This window comes from Nomascus leucogenys, chromosome 17 (genome assembly GCF_006542625.1).
Source record: "Nomascus leucogenys isolate Asia chromosome 17, Asia_NLE_v1, whole genome shotgun sequence".
In the NCBI taxonomy this organism is placed as follows: Eukaryota; Metazoa; Chordata; class Mammalia; order Primates; family Hylobatidae; genus Nomascus; species Nomascus leucogenys.
Genome location: NC_044397.1, coordinates 32,049,790 through 32,073,854, shown reverse-complemented (window position 1 = coordinate 32,073,854; position 24,065 = coordinate 32,049,790). Strand labels below are relative to the sequence as shown.

Here is a 24,065-nt window from a genome sequence, read left to right as displayed (position 1 = left end):
GGGCGCCCACCACCACGCCTGGCTAATGTTTTGTATTTTTTTTTTTTTTTTTTTTAGCATAGACGACGGGATTTCACCGTGTTAGCCAGGATGGTCTCGATCTCCTGAACTCATGATCCGCCCGCCTCGGCCTCCCAAAGTGCTGGGATTACAGGCGTGAGCCACCGCGCCCTGCCTCAATTTTGTTCTTGTTGCCCAGGCTGGAGTGCAGTGGCACGATCTTGGCTCACTGCAACCTCTGCCTCCCGGGTTTAAGCAATTCTGCCTCAGCCTCCCGAGTAGCTGGGATTACAGGTTCACGTCACCATGCCCAGCTAATTGTTGTATTTTTAGTAGACAGGGGGTTTCACCATGTTGGCCAGGCTGGTCTTGAACTCCTGACCTCAGGTGATCTGCCCACCTCGGCCTCCCAAAGTGCTGGGATTAGCATTTTTTAAATCAATCAAATAAAATAGGCCAGTTGCGGTGCCCGACTCCTGTAATCCCAGCATTTGGGAGGCCAAGGCAGGTCCATCCTTTGAGCCCAGGAGTTCAAGACCAGCCTGGGCAACATAACAAAATCCTGTCTCTACAAAAAGTGAAAAAAACTAGCCAGGCATGGTGGTGCATGCCTGTGGTCCCAGCTACTTGGGAGGCTGAGGTGGGAGGAATGCTTGAGCCCAGGAGTTCGAGACTGCAGTGTGGTATGATCACACCACTGCACTCCAGTCTGGAAAACAGAGTGAGACCCTGTCTCAAAAAAAAAAAAAAAAAAAATTCACAAACCTTTAGTTTCCCTTATTTTTGCAGCATTATATTTTGTCACATTTATCGTTGACATTAAAAAGCTCACTTCCTTTTTTTGGAAGCTATTTTTTCCTTTCAGTGCACATTGCATGCGCTCCTTCAGCACCACAGTGCACATGCTGCAGAATTGCTGTTTTTCAAGCTATCCTCTTGATAAAAAGTAAAATGAAAATGTCTTTATGCAGTATTTAGGCAAATAATTTAAACATTTTAAAGGGTAGAGTCTTCGATGGAACATTTGCCAGAAAACACAGAATCAATCTGGTAATGTGTAAACAGGCTTGAAGATCAGCTAAATTTATTCTTAGGCTTGTAGAGATTTTCACTGGTGGAAATTTGTCAGTCCTGTTTATTTGAACTATGTGGAAAGACCAGATGGGCTGAGGTAACATGTGATTATATATAGAGATATAGGTACATGTATATGTACAGACACACACACACACACACACACCCAGAGTCATACACACATGCATACATCTCCTCCCTAGTTATTCATTTTTTTGTCTCTAAATGCCATTGTGGCAGTGAGGCATTTAAAAATTTTATTTCAAGATGAGAGGTCTTGCTATGTTGCCTAGTCTGGAGTGCAGTGGCATGATCACAGCTCACTGCACCCTGAACTTCCCTGGCTCAAGCCATTCTCCTGCCACAGCCTTCTGAATAGCTGGGACTACAGATATGCGTCACCATGCTCGGCTAATTTTTTTTTTTTTTTTTTTGGGACACAGTTTCACTCTTGTTGCCCAGGCTGGAGTGCAATGACGCGATCTTGGCTCACCACAACCTCCACCTACTGGGTTCAAGCATTTCTCCTGCCTCAGCCTGCTGAGTAGCTGGGATTAAAGGCATGTGCCACCACGTCCGGCTAATTTTGTATGTGTAGTAGAGATGATGTTTCTCCATGTTGGTCAGTCTGGTCTTGAACTCCCAACCTCAGGTGATCTGCCCGCCTTGGTTTCCCAAAGTGCTGGGTTTACAGGCATGAGCCACCACGCCTGGCTCATGCTCAGCTAATTTATTTTTATTTTATTAATTATTATTATTATTATTATTGGTAGAGATAGGCTCTCACTATGTTGCCCAGGCTGGTCTGGAACCGCTGGCCTCAAGCCATCCTTCTACCTAGGCAGAGAGTTATTTTAACAAGCCATTTGGTTGCCATAAACAATGGCAAGCAAAATTACCACAAAGCTAAACTGGGCAAGGTAAGAAGCCTGTTGTAATGAGATGTAACGAGAGGTCAAAGAGACACACGGGAAAGCTAACAATATTTCAGGTATATCCGGGTTAATTGTTCAAAACTACAGTGCCGGCTGGGAAATTAGCCTAGGTTCCTGACCTAGCATTCAGCTCAGCCCAGTGTCACTGAGCATCTTTGGGAATACATTTTCCTCATTATGGTTTGAGAAACAAACACAGACAGAACTAATTATAAATCAATGTGAGCCACAGTGGCTCATGCCTGTAATCCCAACACTTTGAAAGACCAAGGCCTTCAATAATTATCATTATTAAAAATAATATTTTTGTTTTTTGAGACAGAGTCTTGGTCTGTCACCCAGACGGGAGTGAAGTGGCACAATCTCGGCTCACTGCAACCTCCATCTCCCGGGTTCAAATGATTCAGCCTCCTGAGTAGCTGGGATTACAGGCACCTGTATCCTGGGTGCCAATAAAGACCATCCTGGCCAACACGGTGAAATCCTGTCTCTACTAAAAATGCAAAAATTAGCTGTGTGTGGTGGTGCACACCTGTAGTCCCAGCTACTCGGGAGGCTGAGGCAGGAGAATTGCTTGAACCCAGGAGGCAGAGGTTGCAGTGAGCCAAGATCACACCATTGCACTCCATTCTGGCAACAGAGCGAGACTGTCTCAAAAAAAAAAAAACATTGCCAGGTGTGGTGGTGCACACCTGTAGTCCTAGCTACTTGGGAGGCTGAGGCAGGAGGATTGCTTGAACCCAGAAGGTGGAAGTTGCAGTGAGCCAAGATCATGCCACTAATCCTCAGCCTGGGCAACAGAGTGAGACTATCTCAAAAAAAATAAAAAAGAAATCACCAATGATTATTTCTCATAGAAAAAATCCATGTGGCTCCAAAGGAGTCAGAAAACTAGACTCCTAGATGAGTGCTCTAGCTGGGCTTGGTGGTTCACACCTGTAATCCCAGCACTTTGGGAGGCTACAGTGGGAGGATCGATTGAGCCCAGTTCAAGACCAGCCTGGGCAACATGGCAAGACATCATCTCTAAAAAACTTTTTTTTTTCTCAGACCTGTGATCCCAGCACTTTGGGAGGCTGAGACGGGCAGATCAGGAGGTCAGGAGATCAAGACCATCCTGGCTAACATGGTGAAACCCCGTCTCTACTAAAAATACAAAAATTAGTTGGGCGTGGTGGTGGGCGCCTGTAATCCCACTGCTTGGGAGGCTGAGGCAGGAGAATTGCTTGAACCCAGGAGGTGGAGGTTGCAGTGAGCCGAGATCGCGCCATTGCACTACAGCCTACGGGACAAGAGCAAGGCTTCGTCTCAAAAAAAAAAAAAAAAATCCAGGACACTTGGCTGGACGTGGTGACGCATACCCATAGTCCCAGCTACTCAGAAGGCTGAGGCAGGAGGATCAATTGAGCCTAGGACGTTAGGCTCAATTGAGTGAGCTATGAAGGCACCACTACTCTCCAGCCTGGGTGACAGAGCCAGACTCTGTCTCAAGGAAAAAAATATGAAAAGCCTGTATACTGTATGATTCCAACTATATTACATTCAGAAAAGGCCACGCTACGGAGACAGTAAAAGGATCTGTTGCCAGGGTCTGGAAACAAAAGGTTGCCAGGGACAACCTTTTGTCCCTGGGATGGATGCATGAAGGGAGGGACGCATGAAGAGGCAGAGCACGGACGATTTTTTGGGCAGGGAAACTCCTGTGAGAGAGCTGGAACAGTGGACGCATGTTCTGACACATCTATCCAAACCCACGACATGCACAACACCAAGACACACCCTAATGCAAACTGTGGACTTAGGGTGAAAATGATGTGTCAGTATAGGTTCCCTAATTGTAACAAATGTACCACTTTGGTGGAAGATGCTAAAGGGAGAGGCTATTAGCATGGGCAGGGAACATATGAGAACTCTCTGTACCTTCTGCTCAGTGTTGCTATGAATCAAAAACTGGCCTAAAAAAGTAAAGTCTATTAAAAAAAAAAAAGACTCAGTGAGCATTAGGAAGAAAGGGACAGGGCACATGCCTTCCTCATGGAAATCATGCAAACATATCTTCTGAAGAAGGCCCCACTTTTCTTTTTTTTTTTTTTTGAGATGGAGTTTCGCTCTTTCACCCAGTGGCATGATCTTGACTCACTGTATCCTCCAACCCCCAGGTTCAAGCTATTCTCCTGCCTCGGCCTCCCGAGTAGATGGGATTACAGGAGCCCACCACCACGCCTGGCTAATTTTTGTATTTTTTAGTAGAGATGGGGTTTCACCATGTTGGCCAGGCTGTTCTTGAACTCCTGACCTCAGGTGATCCACCTATCTCAGCCTCCCAAAGTGCTGTGATTACAGGCATGAGCCACTGCACCCGGCCAGACCCTACTTTTGAGTGGGGTCTCCTGCAGGTGAGCCTGAGAAGGCCAGCAAGATTAGGTGACAAGGAAGGAGAGAGAACTTTGCATCTTCAGATGTAGGGGAGCACTGCCCATGGCAAATCTGAACATGAGCAGCTCTGGGCACCATAAAGCTGGCACAGGAAGATCAAGAGACTGAAGAATCTTTTTTTTTTTTTTTTTTTGAGATGGAGTCTAGTTCTGTCGCCCAGGCTGGAGTAGAGTGGCATGCTCTCAGCTCACTGCAACCTCCACCTCCCAAGTTCAAGCGATTCTCCTGTCTCAGCCTCCCGAATAGCTGGGATTACAGGCATGCATCACCACACCGGCTAATTTTTGCATTTTTAGTAGAGATGGGCTTTCACAATGTTGACCACGCTGGTCTCAAACTCCTGGCCTCAAGTGATCCACCTGCTGCAGCCTCCCAAAGTGCTGGGATTACAGGCATGAGCGACCATGCCCGGCCCAAAAGAGGCTGAAGAATCTTAATTTTAACTTTTAAATGTTATTGATGTAATTATTGTTAGAGTCAGGGTCTCGCTCTGTCTCCCAGGCTAGAGTGCAGCAGTGCAATCATACCTCACTGTAGCCTCCAACTCCTGACCTCAATCAATCCTCCTGCCTTAGCCTCCCAAAGTGCTGCACTTACAGATGTGAACCACTCTGCCCGGCCCTTAATTTTTTTTTTTTTTTTTTTTTTTTGAGGCGGAGTCTCGCTCTGTCACCCAGGCTGGAGTGCAGTGGCGCAATTTCAGCTCACTGCAAGCTCCGCCTCCCAGGTTCACGCCATTCTCCTGCCTCAGCCTCTCAAGTAGCTGGGACTACAGGCACTCGCCACCACGCCCGGCTAATTTTTTGTATTTTTAGTAGAGACAGGGTTTCACCGTGGTCTCGATCTCCTGACCTCGTGATCCGCCCGCCTCGGCCTCCCAAAGTGCTGGGATTACAAGCGTGAGCCACCGCGCCCGACAATTTTTTTAAAAAGCTTATAAATCTCAGAAAATATTTCTTTCCGGCCGGGCGTGGTGGCTCACACTTGTAAGCCCAGGACTTTGGGAGGTGGAGGCAAGCAGATCACCTGAGGTCAGGACTTCAAGACCAGCCTGGCCAACATGGCGAAACCCTGTCTCTACTAAAAACACACAAAAAAGTTAGCGGGGTGTGGTGGTGGGTGCCTGTAATCCCAGCTATTTGGGAGACTGAGGCAGGAGAATTGCTTGAACCTGGGAGGCGGAGGTTGCAGTGAGCCAAGATCACACCATTGCACTCCAGCCTGGGCAACAAGAGTGAAATTCCATCTCAAAAAAAAAAAGAAATTATTTCTTTCCAACAGGAGAGAGCCTAGCACTTATAGGGAAGCGTTGAGCATGGATTCAGGTTAAATAGCACTGGATCATGGCGGGTAACTGCAAGAGAAGCAACTACAGGGTTGTGGGGGAATGAAAGAGCCAGAAGGAACAGATCTCAGGATGCGTATGATAACAGCCTTAATCTGCTGGGCACAGTGGCTCACGGCTGTAATCCCAGTACTTTGGGTGGCTAAGGCTGGCAGATCACCTGAGGTCAGGAGTTCGAGACCAGCATGGCCAACATGGTGAAACCCCGTCTCTACCAAAAGTACAAAAATTAGCTGGGTGTGGTGGCACACGCTGTAGTCCCAGCTACTTGGGAGGCTGAGGAAGGAGAATCACTTGAACCCAGGAGGCGGAAGCTGCCATGAGCCGAGATTGCGCCACTGCACTCCAGCCTGGCAACAGAGTGAGACTCCATCTCAAAAACAAGACAAAACAAAACTACAAAAATTAGCTGGGTGTGGTGGGATGCACCTGTAATCCCAGCTGCTCAGGAGGCTGAGGCAGGAGAATCGCTTGAACCTGGGAGGCGGAGATTGCGGTGAGCCAAGATCGCGCCATTGCACTTCAGCCTGGGCAACAAGAGCGAAACTCTGTCTGCAAAAAAAAAAAAAAGTAGCTTAAACCAATAGCCAAGGGAGTTAGAGTCACCAGATATTTGGTTCTCTATAGAAATTAAAGATAACATCTTGGGCCCGGTACGGTGGCACACACCTGTAATTCCAGCACTTTAGGAGGCCGAGGTGGGAGGACCACTTGAGCTCAGGGGTTTGAGACCAGCCTGGGCAACATAGCAAGACCCCTGCCTGTACTAAAAATACAAAACATTTGCCGGGCATTGTGGCACATGCATGTGGTCTCAGTTACTCAGGAGGCTGAAGTGGGAGAATCACCTGAGTCCAGGAAGTGGAGGCTGCAGTGAGCAATGATTGTACCACTGCACTCCAGCAGCCTGGGAGAAGGGAGTGAGACCCTGTCTCAAAAAAAAAAAAAAAAAAAAAAATCAATGAGAAGAAGCAAGGACTGACCTTCACGGGATCCAGATGCCTGGCACAGTAAGGCCAACCATCCACACCAAGGTTTACAGCGAGAAAAAAGAGGGCATTTATTTGCAGGGCGCCAAGCAAGGAGAATCTGGCAGCTCATGTTTACATCCAGAACTCCCTGCTGGCTTGCAGGTAGGTGTTTTTAAAGGTAAGGAGGCAGACATTACAATGAAGTCATGAATCAGTATATGGAGGCTATATGTTGGTTTGGCCCTAAAAGGTGGGATATCTTAAAGTAGGGGCTTACAGGTCATAGGTAGATTCAAATATATATATTTTTATTTCTAATTGGTTAAGGAAGAGAAGCTTTGTTTAAAAATGTGGAGTCGGAGGCCGGGCGCGGTGGCTCACGCTTGTAATCCCAGCACTTTGGGAGGCCGAGGCGGGTGGATCACGAGGTCAGGAGATCGAGACCACGGTGAAACCCCGTCTCTACTAAAAATACACACACAAAAAAAATTAGCCGGGCATGGTGGCGGGCGCCTGTAGTCCCAGCTACTCGGAGAGGCTGAGGCAGGAGAATGGCGTGAACCTGGGAGGCGGAGCTTGCAGTGAGCCGAGATTGTGCCACTGCACTCCAGCCTGGGTGACAGAACGAGACTCCGTCTCAAAAAAAAAAAAAAAAAAGTGGAGTCGGCCTGCGCGATGGCTCATGCCTGTAATCCCAGCACTTTGGGAGGCCAAGGGGGGCGGATCACCTGAGATCAGGAGTTCAGGACCAGCCTGGGCAACATGGTAAAATGCCATCTCTACTAAAAGTATAAAAATTAGGTCGGGTGTGGTGGCGGGCACCTGTAATCTCAGCTACTTCGGAGGCTGAGGCAGGAGAAAAGCCGGAACCGGAGAGGCAGAGGTTGCAGTGAGCCAAGATGACGCCACTGCACTCCAGCCTGGGGGACAGAGAGAGAATCCGTCTCAAAAAACACCACAACAAAACGCAAAACAAAAACACCAGCACCCATAAAGGCTCAGTGGCATGCAGCAGTGTGGTGTGATTGGAGTCCCTCTGGTTCCTAGAATTGGAGTGAGGAGTCTGGCTTCTGTCCTCCAGGTGCCAGGGAGGGAAGGAAGTGGGGGAACCACACACTCAGTGTCACAGCAGGGTGTGGCATGGGTGCTGGGAAAAGGTGGTGCTGCCATTTAGGGCAGGAGCTGGGGGTTCTGCATTGACTTGGGGGATCAGAGAATGGAGATTCCAGGAGACAGAGTCCAGAGTTTTCAAAGGAAATTGGTAGGTGATGGCCACTGAGGGCAGTGCCTAGGTTCCTGGCTGCTGAGCTTCTTTTATTTTTCATCTTTTTTTTTTTTTTTGAGAGAGAGTCGTCTTTCTCTGTCACCCCGGCTGGAGTGCCGTAGCACAATCTTGGTGGACTGCAACCTCTGCCTACTGGGTTCAAGCGATTCTCATGCCTCAGCCTTGCCAGAAGCTGGGTTTACAGGTGTGCACCACCACGCCCACCTAATTTTTGTATTTTTAGTCAAAACAAGGTTTCACCATGTTGGCCAGGCTGGTCTCAAACTCCTGACCTCAAGTGATCCACCTGCCTCGGCCTCCCAAAGTGTTGGGATTATAGGCGTGAGCCACCACACCTGGACTGGCTGAGCTTAACAATAACACCATATTTCATCAGATCTAGGGCACCTGTAAGATGCATGTTTCTCTTAGGTACTACTAAGAAAGAGAAATCAGGCCAGGCAAGGTAGCTTATATCTGTAATCCCAGCATTTTGGCAGGCTGAAGGGGTCGGATCCCCTGAGCCCAGGAGTTTGAGACCAGCCTGGGCCACAGAGCAAGACCCATCTCTACAAAAAAAAAAATTTTTTTTAATTTCTTTGAGATGGAGTCTTGCTCTGTAGCCCAGGCTGGAGAGAAGTGGCATGATTTCTGCTCACTGCAACCTCTGCCTCCCCAGTTTAAGCGATTCTTCTGGCTCAGCCTCCCAAGTAGCTGGGGGTTACAGGCGCATGCCACCACGCCTGGCTAATTTTTTTTTCTTTTGTTTTTTTTCCTTTGTATTTTTAGTAGAGATGGGGTTTCACCATGTTGGCCAGGCTGGTCTCGAACTCCTGACCTCAGGTCATCCACCAACCTTGGCCTCCCAAAGTGCTGGGATTACAGGCATGAGCCGCCAAGCCCAGCCTCTATAAAAAAAATTTTAAAAATCAGCTGGGCGTGTTGGCACACGCCTGTAATCCCAGCTACTGGGGAGGCTGAGTCAGGGGGATCACTTGAGCCCAGGAGGTTGAGGCTACAGAGAGCTATGATCATGCCACTGCACTCCAGCCTCAGCAACAGAGCCAGACCCTGTCTCTAAAACAGAAACAAGCAAAAAAAGACAGAAAGATAAATCACTGACAGTTAATTTTGCCAACATTTTTATCTTGTACTTTTTCAAGCATTCAGAGAAGTTTAACAGAATTGTATCAGAACACACATATGGCCACCTCCCAGATGCTACTACTGGCATCTTACCCTATTTGCTTATTTGTCCTATCATGTATCTATCCCTTGATACATTCATCCATCCTTTTTTTTTTTTTTAATTTTGAGACAGAGTCTCACTCTGTGTCCAGGCTGAAGCACAGTGGTGCTGTCTTGCAACCACCCCCGGCTAATAGTTTGTATTTCGACTAGAGATGGGGTTTCACCACGTTGCCTGGGATGGTCTCAAACGCCTGACCTCAAGCCATTCCCACCACCCCCCCATTTTGTTTCCCAAAGTACTCTCAAAGCATGAATCACTACACCTGGCCAGAATATATATATATATATACATATATATACGTATACATACATATATATACACATATATATATTATATGTGTATATATATGTATGTATACGTATATATATGTATGTATGTATACATATATGTATGTATACATATATATATATATAGTTGTTGTTGTTGTTGTTTTTGTTTTTGCCTTTTTTGAGATGGAGTCTCACTCTGTCGCCCAGGCTGGAGTGCAGTGGCGTGATCTCGGCTCACTGCAACCTTTGCCTCCTGGGTTCAAGCGATTCTCCTCCCTCAGCCTCCTGAGTAGCTGGGATTACAGGCATGTGCCACCACATCCGAGTGATTTTTGTATTTTTAGTAGAAACGGGGTTTCACCATGTTGGCCAGGCTGGTCTCAAACCCCTGACCTCAGGTAATCCACAGCCACGGCCTCCCAAAGTGCTGGGATTACAGGCATGCGCCACCGTGCCCGGCTGAGTCTAAATATATTTAGAGGGCTTTGGCTTACACATGTATCTGCATTTGTTAACCATCAGTGAACATTCACTCAAGAGTTGTGCATTTCACTGTGTAAATTTCCCCTGCCAAAAACGAAGCCGTAAGCACATGTTCAACTCTAGTTAATGGTATGCATGCTGAAGTGCTTATGCATGCAAAGTGCCAGCTACTTTCAAACGCATTTAAAAAAATGATGGGGCGGGTGTGATGACTCACGCCTGCAGTCCTAGCACTTCAGGAGGCTGAGTCAGGCGGATCACTTGAGTCCAGGAGATTGAGACCAGCCTGGGCAACATGGCGAGACCCTGCCTCTACAACAACTACAAAAATTAGCCAGGTGTGGTGGTGTGCCTGTGGTCCCAGCCAGCCGGGAGGGTGAGGCAGAAGGATCACCTGAGCCTGGGAGGTCGAGGCTGCATTGAGCTATGATCATGCCACTGCACCACTGCACTCCAGCCTGGGTGACAGAGCAAGACCCTGTCTCAAAAAAAAAAAAAAAAGAATCCCAGAAAGTTTCATCATGCCTGTTCTAGTCCATCTTCACTGCCTGTTCTGACTAGCTTTGCCTGTTCTAGAACTTCTTAGAAATGGAATAATTCTAGATTCCTTAGAACGTGTTTGAGATCCATGCAAGTTGTGGGCATTGGTAGTTCACTTATTTTTATTGTCAAGTGGTTTTCCAGGGCATAGATGCCCCATAGTTTGTTGAATCCTTCTGCTGTTGATCAACACCTGAGCTGTTTCCAGTGTTTGGTTATTATTGACAAAAAAAAAAGTCATTGATTTCTTTTTTGTTGTTTTTGGTTTTTGTTTTGTTTTGTTTTTTTGAGACTGAGTCTCACTCTGTCGCCAGGCTGGAGTGCAGTGGCATGATCTCAGCTTACTGCAACCTCCGCCTCCCGGGTTCCAATGATTCTCCTGCCTCAGCCTTCCGAGTAGCTGGGATTACAGGCACGCGCCACCACGCCCAGCTAATTTTTGTATTTTTAGTAGAGACGGGGTTTTACCATGTTGGCCAGGATGTTCTTGAACTCCTGACCTCAAGTGATCCACCCACCTCAGCCTCCCGAAGTGCTGGGATTACAGGCGTGAGCCACTGCGCCCAGCCTTTTTTTTTTTTTTTTTTTTTTTTTTTTTTTTTACACAGTGTCTTGCTCTGTCACCCAGGCTGGAGTGCAGTGGCACAAACATAGCTCACTACAGTGTCAACTTCCTGGGGCCCGACTATCCTCCCACCTCGGCCTCTCAAGTAGCTTGGACCACAGCTGTGCACACAGCACTGTGAGATTACAGTGAGCTATGATGGCACCACTGCACTCCAGCCTGGGCAAAAGAGGAAGACTCCCCCTCTAAAACAGAAAATGCACTCATTTTTGAAAAGACCTTTATCAAAGAAGATATACAGATGGCAAATAAGCACATGAAAGGATGCACAACATTACTGGCCACAAGGAATTGCAAATTAAACCACAACAGGCTGAGTGCGGTGGCTCATGCCTGTCATCCCAGCACTTTGGGAGTCCCAGGTGGGTGGATCACTTGAGGCCAGGAGTTCAGGGCCAGCCTGGCCAACATGATGAAACTCTGTCTCTACTAAAAATACAAAAATTAGCCAGGTGTGGTGGCAGGCGCCTATAATCCCAGCATCTCAGGAGGCTGAGGCAAGAGCATCGCTTGAGCCTGGGAGTCAGAGGTTGCAGTGAGCCAAGATCGTGCCCTGCACACCAGCTTGGGTGACAGCGAGACTCTGTCTCAAAAAAAAAAAAAATTTATAGAACTATACACCTAACATAGGTGAATTTTGCCATATGTAAATTATACTTCAATCAACCAAAAAAAACCACCTGAAAATATACATAACTATACCAACAAAAAACAGAGAGGCCACATCTCCACATCTTTGTAATATGTGTGTGTGTGTGTGTTGTGCATAGCAGAGGTGGGGGAAGAAGTGTGTTTGGAGGCACACCTGCTGCCATAACGATGGCTGGCAGCTTTAACTACCATGCATTTTTAATCACAGAAAGGTTCGGTACTCGAATTTCCGGGAGCCGACCACCAGGTCTGAAATTCAGCCCGGCCGTTCTCTGACATGCGCAGCCTCTTGTCCAATCCTACCCTGTCGGCCCCATTCCTCTAGTCCTGATCACGGGACTTGAGGTGTTTCCTGGAACAATAGTCCCATTCCCGCCTCCCAAGAGGGGAGCCCATGCCGAGCCAGCCAGCCTAGGAGGGTCCCCCTGGGTCCAACATGCTAGGCGTTGGTACCTCTTGTGGCCAGAAATAGAATTATCACACATTAAAAATGATCACTGGCCGGGAGCAGTGGCTCACACCTGTAATCCCAGCACCTTTGGAGGCTGAGGCAGGCGGATCAGGAGGTCAGGAGTTTGGGACCAGCCGGACCAACATGGTGAAACCCTGTCTCTACTAAAAATACAAAAATTAGCCAGGCGTGGTTGCGAGAGTAGTCCCAGCTACTCGGGAGGCTGAGGCAGGAGAATCACTTGAACCTGGGAGGCGGAGGTTGCAGCGAGCCGAGATCGCACCCCTGCACTCCAGCCTGGCAAGAGAGAGAGACACTGTCTCAAAAAAAAAAAAAAAAAAATCACAATAGTTTGGGCACGGTGGCTCTTGCCTGTAATCCCAGCACTTTGCGAAGCCCAGGTGAGCCTAGGAATTCGAGACCAGCCTGGGCAACATGACAAAACCCCATATCTACAAAAAAATATAAAAATCAGCTGGGAGGCCCGGTGCAGTGGCTCACGCCTGTAATCCCAGCACTTCGGGAGGCCGAGGCGGGCGGAGCACGAGGTCAGGAGATTGAGACAATCCTGGCCAACATGGTGAAACCCTGTCACTACTAAAAATACAAAAATTAGCTGAGCATGGCAGTGCATGCCTGTAATCCCAGCTACTTGGGAGGCTGAGGCAGGAGAATCACTTGAACCAGGGAGTCGGAGGTTGCAGTGAGCCGAGATCACACCACTGCAGTCCAGCGTGACAACAGAACAAGACTCCATCTCAAAAAAAAAAAAAAAAAAAAAAAATTAGCTGGGCATGGTGGGACTCTCCTGTAGTCTCAGCTGCTTGGGAGGCTGCAGTGGGAGGATCACTTGAGCCCGAGAGGTCAAGGCTGCAATGAGTCATGATTATGCCACTGCACTCCAAACTGAAAGAATATATATATATATATATATATATATATATATATATATTTTTTTTTAGACAGGGTCTCGATATATATATATATATTTTTTTGAGACAGGGTCTCGCTCGGTCACCCAGGCTAGAGTGCAGTGGCGCAATCTCGGCTCACTGCAAGCTCCACCTCCTGAGTTCACGCCATTCTCCTGCCTCAGCCTCCCGAGTAGCTGGGACTACAGGCGCCCGCCACCACGCCTGGCTAATTTTTTGTATTTTTAGTAGAGATGGGGGTTTCACCATATTAGCCAGGATGGTCTCGATCTCCTGACCTCATGATCTGCCCACCTCGGTTTCCCAAAGTGCTGGGATTACAGGCGTGAGCCACTGCACCAGGCCCAAGAATTTTTAAAAGATCAGAGTAGGCTGGGTGTGGTGGCTCATGCCTGTATCCCAACGTTTTGGGAAGCCCAGGTGGGAGAATCACTTGAGCCCAGGAGTAGTTCTGGACAACAGAGCAAGACCCTGTCTCTATTAAAAATATTAAAAGATCACATTAAGGGTTGACTCTGCTTATGGCTGGGGTGGGAATGGCATTTCCATACAGGGTTAGAGGCCTGTAAATTAGTGCAACCTTTTCAGCAGCACAAGTCAAAATTTATTTATTTATTTATTTATTTTTATTTATTTTTTTGAGGCGGAGTCTCGCTCTGTCACCCAGGCTGGAGTGCAGTGGCGCAATCTCGGCTCACTGCAAGCTCCGCCTCCCGGGTTCACGCCATTCTCCTGCCTCAGCCTCTCTGAGTAGCTGGGACTACAGGCGCCTGCCACCATGCCCGGCTGATTTTTTTTTTGTATTTTTAGTAGAGACGGGGTTTCACTGTGGTCTCGATCTCCTGACCTCGTGATCCGCCCGCCTCGGCCTCCCAAAATGCTGGGATTACAAGCGTGAGCCACCGCGCCCGGCGAAAATTTAAAATACACACACCCAGCCGGGTGCGGTGGCTCACGCTTGTAATCCCAGCACTTTGGGAGGCTGAGGCGGGCAGATCACGAGGTCAGGAGATCGAGCCCATCATGGATAACACGGTGAAACCCGGTCTCTACTAAAAATACAAAAAAAATAGCCGGGCGTGGTGGCGGGCGCCTGTAGTCCCAGCTACACGGGAGGATGAGGCAGGAGAATGGCGTGAACCTGGGAGGCAGAGCTTGCAGTGAGCCGAGATCGCGCAACTGCAATCCAGTCTCTGGGCAACAGAGCGAGACTCCGTCTCAAAAAAAAAAATACACACACCCTCTGACCTATGGGAATCACAGAAGTCTTGTCCAAACGGATTTTCCTCTAGTTCTAAGTAAAAGAGACAAGAATATTCTCATCTTTGTGCTAAATGAAACCACAGGAACACAATTGGCTATATCCAGAATGCGGGACCTTCTGTACGACAGGGGCTTCAGTCTCGCCAACAAATCCCTGACATAAAACTGGGCAGCGAAGCTGGGCGCAGTGGCTCACACCCGTAATCCCAGCACTTTGGGAGGCTGAGGTGGGCAGATTGCCTGAGGTCAAGAGTTTGAGACCAGGGCCGGGCGCGGTGGCTCACGCTTGTAATCCCAGCACTTTGGGAGGCCGAGGCGGGCGGATCACGAGGTCAGGAGATCGAGACCACAGTGAAACCCCGTCTCTACTAAAAATACAAAAAAATTAGCCAGGCGTGGTGGCGGGCGCCTGTAGTCCCAGCTGCTCGGAGAGGCTGAGGCGGGAGAATGGCGTGAACCCGGGAGGCGGAGCTTGCAGTGAGCCGAGATTGCGCCACTGCACTCCAGCCTGGGCGACAGAGCGAGACTCCGTCTCAAAAAAAAAAAAAAAAAAAAAAAGAGTTTGAGACCAGTCTGGCCAACATGGTGAAACCCTGTCTCTACTAAAAATACAAAAAAATTAACTGGGCGTGGTGGCATGTGCCTGTAATCCCAGCTACTCAGGAGGCTGAGGCACGGGAATTGCTTAAACCAGGAAGGTGGAGGTTTCAGTGAGCCAAGATCGTGCCATTGCACTCCAGCCTGGGCGACAGAGAGAGACTCCATCTCGAAAAAAAAAAAGGCAGTGAAGAGACCATTGATTATAAAGAAACTTAAGGCCAGGCACATTGGCTCATGTTTATAATCTCAGCACTTTGGGAGGCCAAGGCAGGCTGATCACCTGAGGGCAGGAGTTCAAGACCACCCTGGCCAACATGGTGAAACCTCGTATCTACTGAAAATACAAAAATTAGCTGGGAGTGGTGGCACGCACCTGTAGTTCCAGCTACTCGGGAGGCTGAGGCAGGAGAATCGCTTGAACCCGGGAGGTGGAGGTTGCAGTGAGCTAAGATTGCACCACTGCACTCCAGCCTGGGCAACAGAGCAAGACTCTGTCTCCAAAAAAAAAAAAAAAAGAGAGAGAGAACCAGAGAAAGAGAGAGCCAAGAATATCTCCACAGGATCATAGACAAATTGGGGGGGGGGGGGTGGTCAGGAATTCTGTGGACCTGTGCTTGGCAGCACCCACTCGAAGCAATCAGAATAACACCTGGAGTAGACCCAAAACATTCCCCACACGCATCCAGACCCATCGTCACAGGCACCAGGGGCTTAGTCTAAGCTGTGACCAGCACGGCACAAACGATAAGCCGCTCTGGCACAGTGGTGACTCCTAGGAAGCCAGGCTTAAAGATGATGTCACAGCCATCCCCGGCCATCTGGAAGGCTGTGCCTTCTTGGGAGAAATCACAGGGAGAATGCCAAGCTACCAGTCCCTGGCTGGTAGCCTTTTGTCACCATGGGGCAAAAGGGGAAATTCTCTGAACGGTGATAGCAGCCTCCAAGCCACACACACACCCAATGGGAAAGGGCAAAAATCTAACTAGCCAAGGGGCTTAAGCACAACTTTTTTGAGAGAGAGAGAGACAGGGTCTCACTCTGTCACTCAGGCTGCTGGAGTGCAGTGGCATGATCATGGCTCACTGCAGCCTTGAACTCCTGGGCCCAAGCAATCCTCCCACCTCAGCCTCCTGAGTAGCTGGGACTACAGGCATGCACCACCATGACTGGCTAATTTGTTTTATTTTTTGTAGAGATGGGGTCTTGCTATGTTGCCCAGGCCAGTCTTGAATTCCTGGGCTCAATTGATCCTCCTGCCTCGGCCTCCCAAAGTGCTGGGATTACAGGCATGAGCCACCGTGCCTGGCCAAGCACAATCTTTAACCATTAAGTGGCTTATGCTGACCCAGGGGCGACCCCTAGGTAGCCAAGTTAAAAGGTAAAAACAGGAAGAAAAAAATCTTATCAGGGACATCTGAGTCTGCATAGTGTGAGATGAGGATCGTGATGGTGAAACTTGTTCAGCCCAGTCACAAAGCAATACATCACCAAGCAAACAACAGTAACCACAACCCCTGGCTGGAGTTGGGGGAATCAAGTGTCAGAGTTGCTAAAATATATTTTCTAAAACGTCCAGCTTTTGGCCGGGCGCTCACGCCTGTAATCCCAGCACTTTGGGAGGCCAAGGTGGGCAGATCATGAAGTCAGGAGATCGAGACCATCCTGGCTAACATGGTGAAACCCCATCTCTACTGATAATACAAAAAATCAGCCCAGTGTAGTGGCAGGCACCTGTGGTCCCAGCTACTCGGGAGGCTGAGGCAGGAGAATGGCATGAACCCAGGCGGCAGAGCTTGCAGTGAGCCAAGATCGTGCCCCTGCACTCCAGCCTGGGTAACAAGAGCGAAACTCCGTCTCAATAAATAAATAAATAAATACATACATAAAATAAATACATAAATAAAGTAGATATGTATTTATGCAAACCATAGGAAAATGTTTGGCAACCATCCCAAGATACCTGCCAATGTGAAATACTTTTATTACAACTGGCCTGACCTTCAAAGGCCTTCACAGCTCCTGCCTTCCTGTTACCGTCTACTATGTTCCTCGTGCACCTTCCACTCGGCACAAACAGGCTACACTGCCTCCGAAACACATCACTTGAATCCTGCCTCTGCTCCTTTGTCCATCTGAATCACCCTCTCCACATTTCCGACCCTGTAATCCTGATCTCACTTCATGAGGCAGTTCGCTTCCCTTTTGCATTTAGCTTTCCCCGGGGTACACTGTCAATAGCCTACTGTGGGATGTCATCAGTCAGCACTTCATCAGAGGCAATTATGTCTACAGAGCTTTTGGCTAATTACTGTCACTCCTCCTTACATGTGTGCATATGCATATCATCTTTCCCTAATGAGACTGGAAATAATTATTCATTCCCTGGAGCAGTGGTTTCCATAAATGACCAACCCACAGACCAGTGCAAACTGGCTGCGAAAGAGCTTCCTCTGAGGAACTTATTAGAATGCAGATGCTTGGACTGCATGAGAGAGGAGGATCTCATAAATCTGGGTGTAATAGGCACAGAACATTAGGTGTAATTTGGGCGGGACTCTGGACTCAGCATATCCAACAAGCTGCTGGCTGATTCCGATGATGCCGATGAATTGCCTGGTTGGGAACTGCTGCCTCCAGAGAACCTAGCAGAGAGCTCTGTACATGGTAGGTGCTCACTCCCCTATTGTTGGGGTGTATGCCTCCTGATAATGAACTTGATCATAACATTATTGTTGTATTATGCCTGTATTGTTTCCTTAAGTGAGGGAAGAATGCTTTTGAGTACCTAACAGGTGGCAAGCTCTGTGTCTACTTACATACATGATCTATTCCTTTTAATAACCTTTAGAAATAAAGTGGAATTTCCACTGGGCATTAGAAATCTGAAAACTTTCGTTTACAGCCGTTGCAACAGCAGAACTAGAATTTGACCTCCAACATAATGGGCTCAAAGTCTATGACCTTTCTGCTCACCAGAGGGCATGAACTGCTGGTTTGTACCTGGCTTGCAGATACCTTCTTTGGGCAGCACGATGTTCAAAATTAAAAAAATTTACCAACACTTCTGAACTGGATACTTTGTATTAATATCTGGGTTTCTGGCTTCTCTTCATGGGAAAAACAAAAAAAAAAGGTTTGGTGAACACTGGGGCCCACATTCCTGCAAGGCAACAGTCACATGGAGCCTTTAGATGGGCATGTGCCAGAACACACTAGAGTCCCCATCGCTCCCCATTCTCTTACATTCTATTCCCAACTAGGTTCTTATAGGCTTGGGTTTGCGACTGTTGCACACTTATCTACTCTCTTGCTTCCCACTGGTCAGGAAGTCTGGCAAACTTAAAAGCCCTCTTTTGGTTGCTCTCTCCTGTATGGATCTCTGATCATAGAGGTGTGTGCATTTCTGACTTTGTGATTTCAATACTAAGGAAGCTGTTGGCACATTATCAAGGGACACTGGGATCGCTGCTCCCCAACTTACACATTCTGGTGTGTCCCAGTAAAATTCTATATTCAGCCTCCAAACTAGCTGGGAGAAATGTGGCAAATCATCTACTTGCTCCAATTCAATGGTGTTTAGAAGTAAGAAGTCACTGTGAGCAATGCCACCAAGTGGTGGAGAGACTCCATGCAGAATCGCCACCTTCAGCCAGAGAGGCTGGGAGGCCGAAGACCTCTCTCAACGCACAGGGCCATTCAGAAACCAGAAACAAAATGCTTGCCCATCTCCCTAGGCCAGTCCTTCTGAGGCTTTTTGAGACAAGGTCTCACTGTCACCCAGGCTGCAGTGCAGTGGCACAGTCGAGGCTCACTGCAACCTCAACCTTCTGGGTTCAAGCGATCCTCCCACCTCAGCCTCCCGAGTAGCTTGGATGACTACAGGCACGGGCCACCACACCCAGCTGATTTTTTTTTTTTTTTTGGTAGAAATGAGGTCTCGCCATATTGCTCAGACAGGTCTTGAACCAGCCCATTTTTAGCTTTTTAAAAGACAGCCTTGGCCAGCCATGGCAGCTCACACTTATGATCATTGCACTTTGGGAAGCTGAGGTGGGCAGATAGCTTGAGCCGAGGAGTTCGAGACCAGCCTGGGCAACATGGTGAAACCCCATCTCTACAAAAAATACAAAAATTAGCTGGGTGTGATGGTGCACATCTGTGGTCCCAGCTACTGGGGAGGCTGAGGTGGGAGGATTGCTTGAGCCTGGGAGGTCGAGGCTGCAGTGAGCCGTGATCACCTCACTGCATTCCAGCCTGGGCGACAGAGACCCTGTCTCTATTTAAAAAAAAACAAAAACAAAAAAACCTAAAAACAGATTGGCACTTAAAAGAGTTGTGCTTCATTTTTTGACCTTCTGTATTAATTTTCTGTTTGTTCCTTTCCTTAAACAAGCTGCCACTGCTGCTGATTCAACATGTTTCATTTTATACTTTTTTTTTTTTTTTTGAGACAGAGTTTCGCTCTTGTTGCCCAGGCTGGAGTGCAATGGTGTGATCTCGGCCCACTGCAACCTCTGCCTCCCAGGTTCAAGCAATTCTCCTGCCCTCAGCCTCCCAAGTAGCTGGGATTACAGGCATGCACCACCACACCCGGCTAATTTTGTATTTTTAGTAGAGACGGGGTTTCTCCATGTTGGTCAGGCTGGTCTGGAACTCCCATCTCTACTAAAAATACCAAAATTAGCTGGGCATGGTGGTGGGTGCCTGTAATCCCAGCTACTCGGGTGGCTGAGACAGGAGAATCACTGGAACCTAAGAGGTGGAGGCTGAGGTTGCAGTGAGCCGAGATCCACTGCACTCCGGCCTGGGAGACAAGAGCCAAACTCCATTTAAAAAAAAAACACAAAAAACCTTTAGTAGATAGTGCCCAAGTTTTCCAAAGCGGTTGAAACAATTTAGACTTTCATCTTGCAGTGAGCCAAGATCGCACCACTGCACTCCAGCCTGGGTAACAGAGCGAGACTCCATCCACAGCGTATGAGAGTTCCAATTGCGCTCTATGGTCATCCACACTTGGGATTGTCAGTTGCTTTAATTTTAGCCAATTTGGTGGATGCTTAGTAATACCTCCTTTGCCCTTAATTTGCATTTTCTTTTTTTTGTTTGTTTGTTTTTTTGAGATGGAGTCTCACTCTGTCGCCCAGACAAGAGTGCAGTGGCTTGATCTCGGCTCACTGCAACCTCCGCCTCCCAGGCTCAAGCGATCCTCTTGCCTCAGCCTCTTGAGTAGCTGGGATTACAGGCATGCGCCCCTTCTGCCCAGCTAATTTTTTTTTGGTATTTTTAGTAGACACGGGGTTTCACCATGTTGGCCAGGCCAGTATCCAACTCCTGACCTCAAATGATCCACCCGCCTTGGCCTCCCAAAGTGCTAGGATTACAGGTGTGAGCCACAGTGCCCAGCCATGGTCGAGTTTTATAATTGTAAGATTACTCTAAATAATTGCCATAAATTCAAAAATTAAATGGGACACTTTCCTAGAAAATATAAATTACTAAAATTGGCAAACAGAAAACCAGAATAAACCACTCAACATTAAGTGGATCCATCCTAAAAAATACAGCCATCTGGGAAACACCAGGAATTCATCACATTCTACTCAAGATTTTTGCAATGTCCTTAACTCTAAGTGAATTTATGTCTAAAATATATGAAAAAAATGCTAAAAATAAGAAAAAACCCCAAAAGAAATACAGGCAAAGGTGATGAACACACAAAGCAATCTTATACTGTTTATGGCTACACTCCTGTCTAGTAAATAAACAAAAACATAGATATATAGCAATTTTGGCCAGGTGTGGTGGCTCATGCCTGTGATCCCAGGACTTTGGGAGGCCAAGGCAGGTGGATCATTTGAGGTCAGGAGTTTAACACCAGCCTGCCCAACATGGGGAAACCCCATCTCTACCAAAAATACAAGAATTAGACAGATGTGGTGGTGGGCGCCTGTGATCCCACCTACTCGGGAGACAGAGGTTGCAGTGAACCCAGATCGGGCCACTGCACTCCAGCCTGGGCAACAAGAGACTCAACCGCCCAAAATAAAGGATATATAGCAATTTTAAGTTTCAGTTTAATCTCAGTGAGGGAGAGTACAAAAGGTCGTCAACAGTATTTAGGAGGTTTTAGTTCTGTAGAAAATCTGAACTCAGCATACTTTTTTTTTTTTCACATCCATTCGGTTCAGAATGAAGTAAACTTTTGACATCTGCTCAATTTGGATCATGAGTACAAAGGCTCTATTTTCTTTTACTTTGCTGTGTATTTAGATCTCTTCCAATATTACTAATCAAAAATAGCAAAAAGTATGGACATGTCACAGGAAAAACCTCCTTCAGGCCGGGCAAGGTGGCTCATGCCTGTGATCCCAGCACTTTGGGAGGCCGAGGCGGATGGACCACGAGGTCAGGAGTTCGAGACCAGCCTGACCAACATGGTGAAACCCCTGTCTCTACTAAAAATACAAAAATCAGCTGGGCGTGGTGGTGCCCGCCTGTAATCCCAGCTATTTAGGAGGCTGAGGCAGGAGAATCGCTGCTTGAACCAGGGAGTTGGAGGTTGCAGTGAGCTGAGATCGTGCCACTGCACTCCAGCCTGGGTGACGGAGTGAGACTCGGTCTCAAAAAAAAAAAAAAAAAAAAGAAAAGAAAACAAAAACCTCTTTCAGTAAGACCCAAGTGCAAGTCGTGATAGAAAAACAACCACCACAAAAACATTTGGTCTTCACAAGATTTAAAACCATAGTACCAGTTTCATTCTTTCCCCAACTCAAGTCAGTTTCATCTTAAAAAAAGCATCAGACAGACATCCTCCACCAACTCCATCACATCACACCACCCCGAGTGTTGCTCACCTTTCTTCACCAAGGGCTGGACTGGCGCAGCCGCCTCCTTCTCCTCCAGTCTGCAACAGAGGTGCTCGCACTGTCCCGCCTTCATCTGGCGTCTCCCGTCTCCCTACTCAATTTTCTCACACCCTCGATCCAACCCTCATAACTCTACTTCCTGCAGGGATGCTTTGACCAACACCCAAATATGATCCTGCCTCTGCCTTGAAGTACTACATTTGCAGCTGGAGCAAGAGGGAGACCCCAGCCTTGGACCCTGCCGGTCAGCCCCCCACCCTGCCCCCAGCCTCACGGCTCCAGGCACTTCCCCTGTGCCGAGTCCTCAGTACCACCCATCATTACCCCTTAGGGATGCTCCTCCCTGGTCCTCAAAGACCCTATTGCCCTTTCATCTGCAACATCTTATTTTTCTTTAAGTCTGACCTGAAGTCACTCCTTCCCCAGTTGAAACTGACCCTCCCTCCCCTAGGTGTCCATGCATCCTGATAGTTGGGGTAACTAACAGGGCGCCTACCCCTGAATCGCCCCACGTTAACGTGACCAACACCTCTGTAGGACTGCATCCAACGAGGGACCCCAGCTCTCTGCTCCCCCATATCGGACCCAGGCACTCAGATGTTTTGAATGAGCCCAGACGCCTGAAATAACCCCTCCACATCCTGCCTTCGTTTCCCTCCTAGCTCAGTGCCCACCACTGGCTGTGATCGGGGGTCTGCATGAGCCAGGTTGGAGAAGAAGAAGGGGGTTACCCTCTGCAAGAGACAAGGACTTTCCCCAACAGCCCCCCTCTTCCCCCTAGAGACCCAGGCACCGCAGTGCAGTGGAGTTCAGGTGCCTGGATGGGCAGAGAAGCTCCAGGGGAAGGGACGGCAACAAACCCACTCTTGGGGAAGAACGGGGTACCCTGTGCAGAGAACAAGCCCACAGCTCACCTGCGTCCAGGTGGTCACAGTGGCAGGTGTCCTGCGCGAGCTTCCAGAGGACGGTGGTGTCCGAGGAGGCAGAGCTGCGGGGAGGGGCAGTGAGATAAGGGGCCAGCCGCTGCTCGGCACCTACTACCTGTAGTGTCCCCCAGCCCAACTCGGCAGCACCCGACAACCCGCGGAGACGTCTGGAGGAGCCGCCCCAGGACCCCAGTGCAGTGCCGGCTCTGCAGCAAGTGGGTGCCGGCCACGCTCGCACTTGGCACAGCCCCAGAGCCAGGGCGCGGCCCCTCCCACACGTGTCTCAGGTGTCAGTCGCCATGGGAACAGCCTGGGGTCTGGAAGTGCACACATTGCAGTCCTGCACCTCAAAACACTGCATAAAAGAACCCCCCGGGACTACAACACCCAGAACCCCCCCACGATGCCATGATTCCGGTTAGGCCGCCCTGCACTTCCAGCTACAGCCATGGCTGCAGTTACATGGGAGGTGGCCATGGGTTGGCAGGGTGTGGCGCCATGGCTCTGGTTGACACAGAGCTGGGGGTGAATGCACCCTCTTACACGTCCCCCATGGCCAAGGGTGGCCCTCATGGGCCCCACGTGTCTGATCTGATCTGCCCCAAGCCCTGTTCCATCCTGTGGGGCGGGATATGGCTGGCCCAAACTCGGAAGTCCCACCTGGGACTAGCACTGGGCCTCCTTCCTAGAGAGTCCGTTATCTGGGGAGATCATCATAAGAATATTTATTTATTTAGAGATGGAGTTTTGCTCTTGTCACCCAGGCTGGAGTGCAGTGGCACGATCTTGGCTCACTGCAACGTCTGCCTCCTGGGTTCAAGAGGTTCTCCTGCCTCAGCCTCCCTAGTAGCTGGGATTACAGTCACCCACCACTAAGCCCAGCTAATTTTTTGTATTTTTAGTAGAGATGGGGTTTCACCATGTTGGCCAGACTGGTCTCGAACTCCTGACCTCAGGTGATCTACCCACCTCGGCCTCCCGAAGTGCTGGGATTACAGGCGTGAGCCACCACGCCTGGCCAAGAATTTTTAAGATTATGCTCTGGCTCTGTCACCCAGGCTGGAGTGCAGCTGCACGATCACAGCTCACAGCAGCCTCCAGCTCCTGGGCTCAAGTGATCCTCCCCCATCAGCCTCCCCAGTAGCTGAAACTGCAGGCCCGCACCACCATGCCGGCTGATTT

At 48.7% G+C, this 24,065-nt stretch overlaps 1 protein-coding gene across 1 annotated transcript; it reads left to right on the top strand.

Moving 5' to 3' along the window:
* Window positions 1–12,013: 12,013 nt before the first annotated feature.
* Window positions 12,014–17,628, top strand: LOC115830800 (protein FAM106C-like). The gene is made up of 3 exons (XM_030795580.1): window positions 12,014–12,092; window positions 15,713–15,856; window positions 17,108–17,628. Exons 1-3 carry the CDS (start codon window positions 12,014–12,016, stop codon window positions 17,626–17,628), a joined length of 744 nt encoding a protein of 247 aa, XP_030651440.1.
* The last annotated feature ends 6,437 nt before the right edge of the window (window positions 17,629–24,065 follow it).

Bases quoted from the DNA above. Each gene is read 5' to 3' on its own strand.
- LOC115830800 (XM_030795580.1), top strand. From the start codon at position 12,014: ATGGCTGGCAGCTTTAACTACCATGCATTTTTAATCACAGAAAGGTTC. The intron at 12,093-15,712 runs GTCTGAAATTCA...TGTGCTTGGCAG, and splicing joins TTCCGGGAGCCGACCACCAG to CACCCACTCGAAGCAATCAG. The intron at 15,857-17,107 runs GTGACTCCTAGG...AGGCCTTCACAG, and splicing joins TAAGCCGCTCTGGCACAGTG to CTCCTGCCTTCCTGTTACCG.